General features: G+C 49.0%; 1 protein-coding gene across 2 annotated transcripts in view; it reads right to left on the bottom strand.

Annotated features, from left to right (window-relative positions):
- The window catches only part of SYNPR (synaptoporin), a 110,772-nt gene that overhangs the window by 41,145 nt on the left and 54,356 nt on the right, over nt 1-15,271 (bottom strand). Inside the window, exon 1 of one of the 2 annotated variants that reach the window (XM_009469864.2) lies at nt 4,473-4,628. The exons of the other annotated variant lie outside the window; for it this stretch is intronic. Within the exon in view, the coding sequence (XP_009468139.1) occupies nt 4,473-4,496 (24 nt within the window). The 5' untranslated portion in view covers nt 4,497-4,628. Of the gene's footprint in view, nt 1-4,472; nt 4,629-15,271 lie in introns of those variants that run through there. 2 annotated transcript variants of the gene reach the window in all.

Below are 15,271 nucleotides of genomic sequence, written 5' to 3'. Positions count from 1 at the left end.
AAGAACAAATAGTTCAGCATGAGGGCACCCTCTACCCATAGCTGGGATGGGCAAATTATAGCAAACCCCCTCAAAGTGGGCATGAGATACATCCATCGCCATCCCCATCCTCTGGCATGGGGGACAGAGTGCTCATTATTGCCAACAGGAACGTTTCATCCACATTGACTCTGTGCAAATTTGATTGCTTTTCTAATTAAGATACATTTTATGGTAATCTACCAAGCCCCTTAGACTAAATCACTCACTTAATCTGTTGTTAGTGCCCATATGTTTACAGCTTTCCAGCCTGCTGCAGCATATTTGCTTTGCCACGGCGCCGGGGAAGTTTAGTGACAGATGAGCTGCTGCGCAGCCATTCAGGTGGTGCAGAGCCCTTCCACCCAGACAGCCTGCACTTGGCATGGACGGACAGACAGACAACCCCAGCACCCGACAGTTTGGAGAGGAGAGGAAAGGCACAGCACTGCAGATATGGCACCCCATGCTGATCACCTGTCTCTTCCCTTGTCTCTACAGAAGGGCTCAGCACAGCTTTCTCATTTACCTTTCTTTCCTTTTCTTTTTTTTTGCCTCTGAAATAAGAGGTTGTACATGACAGGAGAGGAAGGCTGAAGAATTTCACAGTATCTTCACATCTTTGGCCCCAGAGCTCAGTCACCAAGGAGTCTCACTGCAGGTTCAAGGGCTCCAAGCAGCCCTTTGGGTGAAGGGCAACAATCACATTTGCAAACGTGGTTTGCAGACAGGCAGAGTCAGACCCCCCCATCTGCACTGGACACTGAATTAAATAAAAACTGAGCAAGCAATCCACAGTTCTGCTCCCACTGACCCTGCGAGCCCAGGCAGGAATATGTGTCCTCAGCCACAACCTCACCTGCAGCCCAACACACCGATGGGCCTCTTCCAGCTTCTTCAGGGCTCATGCTATGCCACCACACACCCTGTCGAGGAGCTAAATCACTCCTTCAGGCCTGCCCGGGCTCTCTAGCAACCCTGTGTCCCATGTACAGACACGTGTGCTGTGCTGGTAGGCAGTAGCTTCATCTCCTCATCTTACATCAGGCTGCCCACGCTGGCTCTAGATGAAGGATGGGGGATGGACTAAATGACCTTTAACGGTCCCTTCCATCCCAAAGCATTCTATGATTCTATGATAAAGAGCAGGGATGCCCTGAACGGGGACGTGGCTCTTGCCTGTTCCCAGTCCACGGCTCTCCTCACGCCTTCCCGCATCCCAGCATCCCGTGGTGGTACCCGCACAGGCAGAGTTCAGGCAGGGACCCAGGGACCCCAGTTCTGCTCAGACCAGCTGGGCTGAGCCCCCAGCCCACCACACACAAACATGTTGTATTTACGAGGGTGTACCATGCTACTGTTTGAAATGACTTGTGCTCGGCTTGCCGCGGGAAATAGAGACCAAAGGCAAAATCAGGAATGACCAAACTCTACGTCAAGTTGCCATCTGCCATCCTATGTACGGGGAAATATTCCCTGAAAAACATGGCCATATAATTGTACAGGAACTCCTGATGAAGAGTGACATGAAGAATAAAACACCACCTGCCATCACCAGCAGTGACAGGCAGCTGCTATCCAACATCAACACAAATACCTTTCCCGCCTATTGATCTGAACAGGATTAACCAAGGTGAGGAAAGTACTCATTAAGTCTTCCAAGGACTTGGCTAAAAAAAGAGTATCTGGCATTCAGAAGGAGCCAGATATTTAAGAAATCAATTTTTTAAGAGTTTAAGGAATTTCTCTAGGAACTGTTTGAGCTGCTAGAGGAGCAGCCAAGGAGACATGTCTCAAAGGAAAAGAAGCTCCCCAGGATCCAGGCACCCCTAAAATAATGCTTCAAACTCCTTTCAAACTCTGATGGCACCTGCTAGAAAGGGACAGTGACGACTCCATCCCACTGGCACAAATATCACGTTTTCAGCCCTGGAGCTTGCGAAGTACTGTGCTGTGAACCTGTCCCTGCAGCTGCACCAAGCCCTGGTTTGCACATCAGCCTGAGGTCATCTTGCAGAGAGGATGTCACGCTCCTGGGGAGGTGATGGAGGCTGGTCCAAGAGGCGAGTGGTGGTTGGGGGTACTGGACTGGGGAGAAGCTGTCCCCAGACCTCCTATCACCAAGTAGCTGGAGATGAAGGAGCACCACACATTGCAACGCTAGGATGGGCAAAAGGCAACAGACGGAAAACCATGAACACTGAAGACTTTCGTATGTACAACGTGAGGAGCAGGGCAAGGTCTCCTGTCCCCCCAAGTTTGTCTCAGCTGTATCCTGTAGAGATGGCATGTGGGGCTGACGTGATAATTCCTGCTCAGCCACAAGCTCCTCTGCCAAGGGAAAGTCTTGCAGCGATGGACTTAACCACATGATTCACTTTGTGCCTTACACTCCCCTGCCCGCTGGCGACCTGCCTTCAGGGAGAGGGGTGAGGCCCCCCGTCTGCAGGCAAACCAACCATCCCTGGCCACTTTTCCTGCTTCAAAGCTATTAAGATGAGCTGAACCAGCTTCTTAATAAACCGCAGCATGCCCTGCTTTCAGGGCAGTCTGGCACCCCTGCTATGATGAGTTACGTGGCACAGATACCCCAGGCCTTTAGTTTTGCAGGGTAGGAAGCAGGAATCGTGCTCCTCAGTTCATGCTTTCCAGCCCCTGCCCCTCCAGGGTCACTCAAATGTGCTCTCTGACCATCGTCCTTCTGCTCTCCTGGAGGACACTGCACTGAGCCAGACACTAAGGCTCAGCAAAGTTAGAAATGCTTAATGCTGTCCTCAGGCAAGCAGGATTATACCTAGAAAGCATGTGAGATGTGCACTGCTCAGACACCCATGCCCTCCACACCTGAGGAGCTAAACAACTGTGAAAAAGACAATTATGTTATGTACCATGTTCCCTAACACTGTGCCGAGCATATACATTCAAGTTACTCAGCTGGTATAAATATATACAGTTCTTATGAAACAGCCATCATGCAAATACCAAAAAGCCACTGAACTGAGTGCCTATTAACTACATTTTTGGGAAGGCAGCCGAACCGAACTCGTGGGCTTGCCTGTACAACGCCCTGCGCCCGGCTGGCTGCCCGTGGGATGCTGCGCGCCAGCACCGGCTCCTGCCCGGCCAGGGCTTGGGCAGCCACGGCACAGACCCCAGCAGAGCTCACGAGCCTGCTGCAGAGGGGCACGCTGCAAAATAGTCCCATCAGCTGCTCTTCAGGCAAGCACAACTATTCCATTTGGAAAAAACGGGAACAATTAAACTGGTCCAAATGACTAAGCAGTTACTGCCAGTCTGAAATTTCTCTCTGGAAGAGTTTAGCTTGGACTGGCAGACACAACATCTTTATCTTCTCCTGTGGGTTTAATAAACCCAGTTACAGTCTTCTAACATCTTATTAAAGTACACTTCATATATCTATTAGCATACCCTGGTATCATGAGAGTAGGCAGATTATTCTGGGTCTAATATGTTGATTTTCTGAGCAGGTATATACTCAAGCATGTTCTCACAGCAGCTCCAGCTTGTGCTACAGCTGGAGTTTTTAAAGACTTCTGAAACAGCAAAGCGATCGACTCCCATGGATATGGTTCAAGTATGAAAGAATCAAAGTGCCAATAAATAAATTAATATAGTGCTGCAAATTCAAGTATTTATTATGTAGTCCGAAAGTATTACAGCTATACATCTTGTTTTCCTCAGCTGTACTATTACAATCACTGTCTTGTATTGCCCAGAAAGCACACCAGGAGCTATGATGGGGAGAGATAAATAACTGCACCTCGCTATTATTTACAGGTAACAAAGAGGTCTCCAAGTTAGCCGAGAGTGCTGAGGAATGAGGCTGCTGAGCCATACAAAGCAGAGGCAGGGAGCAGAAAGTCAGAGCAACAGTCTATTGACCTGTATTAATGATGTTACACTCTGAAAAAACAGCTATTTCCTTAATTACTTTAAAGATTTTCTTTATTTCATTAATACATTTTGATGAGGAGCATGTTGCTGCCAACCTGCCATACTTTAGATTGATCTTTCTAAGGTAATATGCAGTCAGATATTCATACTTCAGCTTGATCAATATTAAATAGCTCTTACTGAAATTTTTTTTTTATATCAAATATTGCTGCATTATTTTTGAGGCATCTTTAATTTAAGATGCCAGAATGAACATCATAAATCAGAATTCCTTTTCCCTTTAATCCTCACCCTCCACGTTTCTGCTGTAAAATGAAGTGCAAAACAAGTTTTCAAAGCAGGCACCCCCCCTCTGCAAAGCAAAATACAAACCAAAAATATTTCAACATATCTATAAACCATGGAACAGTTGGGCTCAGCATGAGAGTACAAAGAACCAAACCTAAAAACAATTCTGTGGGCTTCATGATTCCTGTTAAACCCCACTTCTCCCCCAAACAGTACATTTACACAAATAAATAGTGATGCATATAACTTACCGGAGCAAATATCACCATACACATTTACAAAAGGATTTATAATCCAACTTGCGTCTCCTGAAATAAAGCAAGGTTTGTCTCATACTAAAAATAAAGGCTCCCAAAAGCTTCTCACAGGAGAGAGAGAGAGAGAGGGAGGGAGGGAGGGAGGGAGAGGGAGCGAGCGAGCACCAGCTCCTTGCCTCGCTTTTTATGAAGCAAATAAGGAGAGCAAGAAAATCAATGCCGAGAGAAAGTGAGATGATATACCAATCAGGCAGCAGCCTCAGCCTTATTTGCAGAGGGATGGCAAAATGCTCATATTATTAGACAATGACTACATACAGCCTAGGTAGAAAAAGCAAATACTTGCCCCTTGGTGAGAGGCTGATTGCTTTGTTGTGGTGCAGGTACCACCACAGCAGGCTGAGAGACGCAACCCCTTCCTCCCCACCGCTAACACTGCATCGCTTTATTCCTTATGTGTGCTCTATGGGAAAGAAACAGTTCACAGTTCCGGGCTAAAGTTGTACTAAGCTTAAAAAGCCTCCAAACCTCTGGCACTTACAGAGTGTCATCGGAGCAGTGTGTCTTCGTTGCTGGGTTTGGGGGCTTTTTGGTCTCTCTGTTATATTTTCAGATGCCTTTCAGGGCATCTCAGGAATCTGCCCCGCAGCAAGGAGCCCATCCAGAAAGGGGAAAAGACCTCTCAGGTCCCCCACACTTTAATGTGCATGGAGCTCCTCCTGTGCTCACACAGGACCAGACCTCCAAAGCACCTTCCTGGAACTTGAGCTTTTGCCCCTTTTTGTGTATCAGAGGAAAACCTACGGGAAACCCATGGGTGCCCTTGCACCAAAAGGGAAAATTTATGTGCTATTAACCACCCAACCAAAACCTTTGCTGTGGCCTCATGTGTGTTAGGAGAAGAAGGCAGCAGGAGGTAAGCTCATTGCCTCTGACATACAGGCACCTGCTTGCAAACGGGACACAGCAGTGGCAAACGCATGCCCCTTCTTTGGAAAGATACCACATCTGCTCCCCCCCAGCAGTTGTACAAAGACACAAACCCCACGCCCTGGCACGGCAAACCTCCTCATGAGAGGGATTTCAGACTGGTCCTGTGTCTCTGCTCTGCCTTCAGGACTTCAGCATGTTAAGAGCACAAAACGGATCCATGGATCCTTCTCTGCAAGGTCCCTGGCTCTGCGCTTAGCCCGTGAGCCTCCATCATCACCAGTCCATCGCCCCAACGCTGGCTGGTGTAACTGAGACTGTGAATCACGCTCTATGCTATTTATTTACCAGCCCTGGGTTTATCACTGTTTTGCCCTCTTTTCTACACACTGCATCAAATATTTTCAAATACATGTGACTTAAAGAATGAGACACAAGGTGAACTTTCTCTTTTATTTGGAGACAGAAGTTACATGCTGGTATACAGAAACACCTGCTGGGTGACAACACTTCTCTACGCAGCAAAATTGGAGCACAATTGCTTTTCCCCAGCGGCTTGGGATTTACATTGTGCAAGAAGAGCTGGAATTCACAGGGAAAATCCTGAAGACAAAACCAAGGAGACTGAATTCGTCTGATAATTCAATTTATCTGTTTGGGGCTTGCACTTCTAGCACAATCCAGGCACAGAGACTCCAACAGCCCTTTATTGGCACTGAACCTCCAGGCACCTTTCCCACGAGCAGGAGCCGCATTGCCACGCTGACAGATGTCACTGCTGACGACGTGGCCCTGTGTTTCCAACAGATACAGCCTGATGCTGGCAGATGCTGTAATGAGGAGACATCGTGGTGCTGAGCGAGCTCTCCAGGCTGAAGCACTGCTCTGCTGCTTGGTGCATTTTAACGTGTGTAGAAGCATTTGCCAGCTACTGTGCACGCTGCCTGAGTCCCAGCCACAAAGATTAAACAACTCAGCGCCTTTGGTCTGCAGAGCTGGGCAAAATTTGCCTCCCATGGCACCGCGAGCAGCCCTTTGATGCCTTATCCACGCGGGAAAGGCACTCTGCAGCCACGCTCACACCGCACAGGCTTCAGTAGTGTCTTGGCATTCGCCTGGTTAGCCTTGGCCAACACGCCTCCCTCCCCGAGGACAGGGATCACACATCTCACTCCTTCTTCCTTGCCATCTCTGGAAAGACAGAGCAGCCCAGGCAAGGCGTGGAGGAGGTTTTGTAGGAATAACACAGACCCAAAGAGGAATGTGAACCAAAACCCAGCCGTGGGCAAAGGTGACTGAGGACCACACAAAACTTACCACCCACTGCATCAGTACAAGGGGTGATGCTGGCTCTCCCACACCCCTGGGAGAGCTCTTCTCCAGTCTGTGGGTACCTGGGTTGCTCCCACACATTGGCAGAGGACGACAGGAGGCTGCTCAGCCTGCCTGAGCTCCCTAGCTGAGACATCTCATGGCTCATGGCCTTTTTCATTGCATTCAGCTCTCCAGCTGGCACTGAAACTCACTGTATCTCATGGTGACCAGCTTCTTGCTGCAAGGTGACAGTAAGTGAAATGCAAACACCTCTCATTTTCATTTTCCAGTGAGATAATTTTATTTTCCTTCCCACAGCTACACAACTGCTCTTACTTAAACTCACTAAAATCTTCTGAAAACTTTGAAAAACATCCATGGAAAGAGTTTTGCAGATGTGCCCCTGGGAGCTGCCATGTCTCAGCTCTTCAAAACACGTGCCCACTTGGACATCTGCACAGGATGCAGGGGTGCAGGATGCAGTTTTAGCCAGAGCACAATGTGTTGCAGCAGGTGATGACCCATCTTGTCGCACAGCTCCTTCAAACAACGCTGCAGCACAGACTCCATGGCATAAGGAGATCAAAGCCTGCTTTTTTTCTGAACCGGTGACACACCACGAATTCTGTGGATCAGGTCTAATATTGCTGAAAGTGAATTTGGCGGTGTTTGCTGACAAGGCAAAATGCTTGTCAGGCTGCGGCGGACCCTGCAGCACCGCAGGCTGGTGCTTTCTTCAGCTTTATTACATTCCTTCGCAAAAATTCATCTGAAATACTGGATGAGGCACTCGGCATCACCAAGCATAAGAACAGCTGCTGCCGATGCCAGCGCTGTTATGCCATGTCTCTCTCTGTGCTGTATCACAGCTTTCCACTTTTAAGTTGGTAGTTTCAAAGGAGACTGAAAATCTTCATGGGATTTCAGCCCTGAACTCCTTTAGATACTACTGAAAAGCTGTACACATCCAGCAGATTTCCACCAGCTTTGCCACATCGCTCGAGGGCCTGAAGAGATTTAATCCCCGTCCTGTTCACGGCCAACGTAGCTAAAAGGGATGCAGCGACACCAGTAAGGGCGAGGCCTGCAGCCTAGGGAGAGAATTCTCCTCCCCGGGTGCAGCAGTAGTCACGGGAGGCATGGGCACAAGGCCAGCATGAGACAGGGCTGCTCTTCTCCTGGCTCCCCACCACGCTTTGCTATCTCTTCCCACAGCTCCCAGCCCACCGTAGGGTACCTAAAGCCCACACAGTGGGAGCCCAAAAGCACTGATTACACTTAGACCCTCTCATTGCTGTGTTGCTTTACTCTTTGCATATTTGCTCGTATTATCCCAGGAGCCCTCTTCATCCCTGCACGTATGCATCCAGTTTTATAGATGCCTATAAAATCACACACTGCGTGGTGGAGGTGAAGTTTTATTGGTCCTGCCATGAAGGACCTGAGCTGGAGTTTTTTCAGCATCACTGTCCTCAGCTCTGCCCGAGGCTACATCGCACCCACGCTCACCCTAGCCAGGCTAAAGCAGGAGCAGGCAGTACCACCACAGGCCCTTTGGACCATGCTGCTACATCTGTGCCCACTCCACATTTATACCAGAGCCTCCATCCCACCTGTGCTGTAGAGAAAATACCAATCAAGGCAGCAGGGGCTGTGTGAGCAGGCTGCAGCCTGGCAGAGGGGCTGCAGCCCCGGCTGGGGAGAGGGGAATCAGCCAAACCCAGAGCTGCTGCTGCAAATAACCCACCAGCTCAGGAAATATTAAGATGGGCTGCCTGTTTGCGAACAGAGATATCCATGTTTCCCTCTCAATCTTTATTTAAATTTGGGAAGACAGAAAATTAACAAAGTCTGAGACATATAACTGGAAACCATTTGTTTTTCTTGTGGAAATGGAACATTTCCTAATGAACCTCCCCTCCCCCTGTGCCATTCGGCTCTGGATGCAAATATTGCTGCGAGTTTATCAATCTGCGGCTTGTTTCACGCAGTTTGCAATGCTAATGAGTAAACCAATTTTGACATATTATGTAAGCCAGTTTCTGAAACAGAGATTTCTTGGCAGGCCAAATGTAAACACAGACACCCTCTTGCATCCAATTTAAATGAGCATGTTGCTGAAAGCACTAAGGGCTTGATTCTGTTGACTTATTCCTGATTTACTCCAGTTAAAAAAAAAAAAAAAAAAAAAAAACAAACCAAAAAAACACCCTTCAATTCAATTACTAGTGCAGCAGCAATTTGCAAAATGGATCTAATTTTGTTACAAGGAAATGTGCTGCAATAAGCTAATGCACGGTGGTGACTCGGGCACTGATTGAGCATCAGCACAGCACATGATCGGGAGCACACATCCCATTCCACTGGAGCTAATGGGGGAGATGACAGCTCTCTTCTCCCTCATCCTCCCAAGCCAAATTTAGGTCCAGGTAATGCCCCATGGGTTGGACCAGCCCCAGAGCGTGACTCCTTTCAGCCTCCCTGCTCTTCCACCATGGCTTTGCAGAAGGATATTGCCTACCTGGGCAGCAGGCAAAGCCCAGCAGCAGCACCAGGCATTTTGAGCCACAAGCTGCCCCTGCTGCAGTTATGCTGGGGGTGGTGGGAACCCAGAGCACAAGGGAATATTTGTCTCAGTAGGCACTGAAGGTCTGCACCACACCAGTGCATGGCCAGGTGCCGAGACCCCATGAACTGCTCGCTACCTTGTCCACCTGGCCCAAAACTGGCAACAGGCCCCACCACCGAGATAGTTGGACACCCCGGTTAATGGATTATATCCAGTTTTTACAGACTATGATTTGAGCACCAGAATGACATGCTGGAAGGCACATGCAGTGGATGGCAGACTGCAATGCGCAGCAGTGCACCTTCCAGTGATGCAGGGATGAGCTGAAGGTCACAAGTTCAGAGTTAGGGGTAGGAGAAAGGATGCATTTTACAGGCCCCTTAAAAAAAAAAAATCTACCAGAAAGATGAACAGGATTTATTAAAGTGAGGAAGGGCTAGAATCAAATCTTTCATTTGCACTTTTCCCAGTACCATCTGGAGCATTTTCATCTGCCAAAAGCACAGCCTATTTCTGTCGACAAGTGGAAGTAAATGGGGTAGCAGCATACCTGGAGGTGGCCTTTGTCCTGCTAATGGCTCTGGGCATCTCCAGAGTGTTTTAAAACTAAAACACAACTGTGAAGTTGAACTGTGATGTTCCTGCCACGGCAGAGGAAAAGGAATAAAAGAAGAAACATGCTCTGCTGTGAGGTCAGGCGTGCTGCTGCAGAGCATATTTATTGCATGTGTCAGAGATCCCACTAGGCACCAGAGCTGCAAAACACAACCTCACACTCAATCCCCTTCACAACATCAGGACCAGGATATCATTTATCGTACCTGGCTCTTTTACATTATAAAGTAAAGGAAAGCAAGAGGAAGAATGCTTTTAGCCTCCAAGCAAATACCCCATCCTGAGCTTTCAGTGATGAGAGCAAACCTGAGAGCTCTTTCCTTCATGCTGCATAGCGCTTTCAAGCTATGATCATAAGCAGCCAAAATGCCACACATTTGCTGGCTCATCAAGTTTTACTCTGCAAGTTTGGAAATACACGGTTGCTAAAGTAATTCAAGTTTTTATGGAATAAGAGAAAACTTACTGCTGTCTAGACACAAAAAAGGGACGGTGCTTGAAAGGAGGGCAGCTGACAAGTAAGCATCATTTGGGATGTAAATGACAGGGAGGTGTCTGTACAGCCCCAGCCTGCCCGCACCTCGGTGCCCATCGCAGCGCTGAGGGGCTGCAGAGGAGCAGCAAAGATCAGGAAGAGAAGACACCCCACAGACCTGAGGGACTGCACAGATTCTCACCTGAACTAGTACAAATCCAACTCTTTACCAGCTGTCAAACAGCCCCCCTCCCCGCTGCCATCCCAGCACGGAGCCCGAGGTGGGGGCAAAGCCCAAAACCAGATCACTGCATCAATTCCCTTCCCATAAGGGAGGTGAGGGCAGCGAGCGACTGGCATGCAGACTGATGCACCACAGCACCTCCCTCCCTCCCGACAGTTTACCTGTGCTTGGCACATTACAGTAACAGGCAGGCAAAAGAATGCTTAATTTCTAACATCTCATTCTTCCTGTAATTTTAAATTATTTGGAATAACTCTGTGGCATAGATGCTTAAAATTCCAGCTGTTATTCAAGGTGAGTTAATTTGGAAAGCCCCCACTGTCCATCCAAGCATCCCTTGGATTTCTGATGCTCAGAAGAGTGTTACTGCCACCCCTTATTCTTAGTGCTCTCTGCATTTTCAACAGTAAGTCCTGTTTCTGCATGTCTTAAATATCAGACACTAAAAACATATAAAATAATAATCTGAAGGCCAAATGAGCATGGACTGGATGATGAAAACAGCATGGAATAAAAGAGAATCAGATGAATTTCTATTGTAATTTTTATAGCTATTTAACAAGAAGAATGAAAAAATCTAATTACTGTCAACTGTAAGTTTTCAGCTACCCAGCCAGCAGAGCGCTGTTATTAAACTACTGTATAATTGCCTCTTTTACTCCACTTCCCACAGAAGTTGTGTTATTTCACTCATAGTTAAACTCATAATATTGGCTTCATAACTAATCCTGTCAATCGAAATCCCTGGGGGTTGGTGCAAGGATAAAAATAGCAAGGAGATATTTCTTTCCTCAGCTTTCTTTCAAAGCCAGTTTCTGCAAATACCAGGGCTGCAGCTCAGCGGTGCTACGGGCTGTTGCACCCACCACTGACACGTGAACGCTGCTCCTCCGGCTCAGGCAAAGCCCAGGAGAGGGATGGGTCCTTCAGCAGGCAAGTCATCCCCCCTGCATGGTGTGTCTGTCCCGGACAAGATAAATCCTGTCTGTCTCTCCCTCCTGACACAAGCAGCTCAGGTAAGATATTTGAGGTTGCATAGCTGAGCCCCACCTCTAAGCCCAGATGTGACGGCCTGCCCTGGCATTTTGTGCCAGCACTTAAGTTCAGCTGACACTTGCAAAGTTTGTGGATGCATGAAAAGCATGGGCTTCTTTCTTCCCTGAACACCGACTGCTAGGACGGTATCACACACAAAACTACACCGAGACACCCAACTACATGTTCAAGCACCAAAGATATCCACTGAGATATCTTTTGAACTCCGTGATTTTAAAGTCTTTTCCAGCCTAAATGATTCTACGAGGTGAGCACAATTTGTCTGTGCACTTGCTCAGGAGACTGCATAAAGCACCAGATTTTTATCCATCCAAGTTTTGTAAGGTCTGTCTGAACCCCTCCTTGCACCCTGTGCACTGGACTGATGCTCCTTGCTAACTCCTGGCATGGTCCTTCCCTGGAGATGACAGTGGATTTGCTGCAGAAGACCCAGGCAGGGTCTCTCGCCAGGGCTTCCCATGGCAGCACGTCCTCCTTGCCCAGGACACAGCACACACGGTGGGGCCAAACCCACCGTTCAGCTCAGGTTTGGGACGAGGTGATAGGGCTGGAAGGGGTGAGGGAAGATGGATTTGGCCTCACACCCAGACCTACCATCCCTGTCTCTGTCTCTCTGGAGACAACAACCCTGTACCAGGGTTGCTCTCTGGTGGGCATGCACAGAAACTGCTGAGAGCTGGTGAGGAACAGATGGGAAACGACAAAGTTTCCCAAAGTGGTGTCCCAGAGAGAGGGCCCGGGGTGTTCATGCTGGGAGGGAGCCAGTGCCAGGGCTCTGCCTGCACCTGAACCAGCTCTGGAGTCATTGCGCTTGCCTCTACCCTGCTCAGCTGCTGCCGGAGCAGCCCCTCGCTTTGCTGTGACTGATGCGTGCAGCCTGACAGCACAAGGCACGCCAGCACGCTCGCTGCACCACCAGGTCCATGGGGAAATCACAGCAGACAGCTTCAGCTGAGGTGTTTTTCCTCCTGGAAGAGCCACCACCCTGCCTACTACAGCCACAGGCAGGTGATACTGCACTGAGCTGCGGTACTGCAACCTTCACTCACGGTCTGCAGTGTCCATCAACCCCGGAGTCAGAGAAGCAGTTTAAAAATCTGTGAAAAAAAAAAATTGCTCACCCTCTCCCGCACCCCACAGCAAGGAGGGGCCAGCCCCAGCACAATGCTTTGCAGCCCCATGGAAACCATTGCTTCCCACATGAGCCTGAGATACCCTCACCAGCACTCGAGTGATCCCAGGGTTAAAAACCCCTCTGTGGGCACTGAGGGAGCACAAGTGTGCTCAGTGCAACCCTCTGCGGGAACACAGCTCTTCCCTGAGCTGCCTTACTCCTTCCTTCCTTCCTCCCTCCATCACTGTATTTGCTTTACTGTTTGAGACAAGAGGGTAGAAAAATCATTCATGCCATTGCCTGGGCTGCCCAGCAGCACCACGGTGCTTTCGGACAAACCAGGAGAGCTCCCAGCAAGGCCAGCCTGAAGAGTCCTCATGTCCCCAGGGGCTGAGAGCCAACTGCCTCCCAGCTTGCAGACAGCAAGACTACCAGAGGACAGCCCTGGAGCCAGCAGGGCCTGCGGGACTGCCCCGGCTGACACTCAGCAGCCCCTCAGGTTCAAAAGAAACGTGGCCTGATGTAGGGCTCGTTTTCTCACCCATGGTGTTTGTGCAAATGAACCTACAGGCTGATGGATCTCCTCACCCAGAAAGCGGCAGAGACCCAGAGAAACTGTGTTACAGGACAAAGTTACCCCTGGCAATGGCTCTGTCACTGAACTGCCAGCTCCTGGCCAGCGAGCAGGGCCCACAGCCTCCACATCTGTGCCAGACATAGAAAGGATGAAGGAGGGAAGCACCAACATATCAGGGATGAAGCAAACCCATCAGCGTGACTGAGAACTACCCCTGTGTCCAAGTACAGGATGAGAGGAGAAGAGTAAAGGGCAGGCAAGGAAAACTGAGGCTGCCGGGCACAGGGGCAGCAAAAACTCCTACAGGAACAAGTGTTGGTGATGGCACAGCATGCAGAGAAGCTCAGAGCACCAGAACAGATAGGGTGGCATGGGCCATCCTGCCTCTGCTGGAGGTGACAGCATATACCTCCTCTTTGGATGCTCAGCCAGGTCCTCAAGGAGAGCATGGCAAAGCAATCACTCTAATAAACACAGGCCTTAATATCTAGATGTACGTCCCTGGGGACCGATTCTTCAAAGTCTCAAACGCTGCCGGGGGCTCCTGATCTTCCTCCATCTCCCCCAGACTCTACTGCTTGCAGTGTGTCCATTTAGATTTGTCACTTCTTCACCTCCAAAGAAGAAGAGGAACAAGAGTCCCAAGCTATTCCGTGCTCCTCCTGATGTGGCACAATGCGTTTCAGCACCTTCCCATCAAACAGCAGTAGATCCTTCAGGAGGAATCTGGAAGAGGAGAGTACAGGCTGCATAAGCACTGGGTAAATGAAGGCCAATCCAACTTCCAAATTTGCATATTGGTCTGAGCATGCAAAAAAATGTGTGCAGGGTCTCACTGTTCCCCAAATTGAAGTACTAGAGATAAAAGGGTGAAAATATATTTCAACTGACTAGTTGGCCAGGGAAAAAGGAAAAAAAGTGCACTCCTCTTTCGATAACATCTAATTAGCAGTGGGATTTTAAATGCAAAAGCAAAGCATTCATCTTGCCACCTACTTTTCATTTAACAAAGTTCAATCAAAGAGACCATCAACTTGCCTAGATGGAAGTAATTAAGGAATGCAAGGGCTGTTGTGTTTGCAGTTGAGAGGGGAGCCTTTCCTTTGACAAATCTTGTGCCCCCGGATGCATCCAACCCAGCAAAAGTTTTCAGCCAGCTGTTAACCCAGGGCTTGTTCCCAGATGTGGGGCACCCCACTGCTCCAGCTCCCTCAGATCTGCAATCCTTCCCCTGCCACGTGACTACATCCATTAAGGGAGCAAAACACAGCTGCTTCTGACAAGCGCACGCCATGCGACAGACATACCCACACGCCTGGGTGCAGGGGAGAGGAGTTTTCTGCACATGCCCGTCTCGTGATGCAGGACACTTGCACTTTGGCCCTGTGATGGATGCACTTCTAGTCATACCCAAAGGAGTAGGTGGTCCCATGTAACAAGACGAGGGACCACTGAAGAACCTCCACATGGAGAAAGAAGCTGGAGAAAGGTAAGGGGTTGGCCATTTGGTGAAAGATTACACCTCTCCAATTGATGCCCAGGCAGACAGGGCATTGCAAGACCAAGGAGGTGGCTACACCACTGTGCTGGCTATCTGTTTAGTTCTGCCTGAGACATGCTGACCACTGAATGTTGTGAGGGTATCTTGTATGGTCCCAATGCCCAGGAAAAAAAAAAATAAATGCTGATGCCCCTAGCAGCAAGTAATGCAACCAATGCAAAAACCAGATAGTATCTTACCTGGATCATCAGCAGCAAGGGTCGTCCAAACATCAGCTTCGGGAAGGTCAGCTGGTGAGGTACTGTATTTCCCCTGTGAACGAAGGGGAATGGTGCATTTTTTAAATTTCACGCTAGGCAGCTGCACAAGTGCTTTAGGTGGACCTTCCCTGTGGATCG

This window comes from Nipponia nippon, unplaced genomic scaffold (assembly GCF_047370975.1).
Source record: "Nipponia nippon isolate SJK-2023a ecotype South Korea unplaced genomic scaffold, ASM4737097v1 scaffold_9, whole genome shotgun sequence".
NCBI classification, from domain to species: domain Eukaryota; kingdom Metazoa; phylum Chordata; class Aves; order Pelecaniformes; family Threskiornithidae; genus Nipponia; species Nipponia nippon.
The sequence above is the reverse complement of the archived record's forward strand: the minus strand, read 5'-3'. Positions and strand labels throughout refer to the sequence as shown.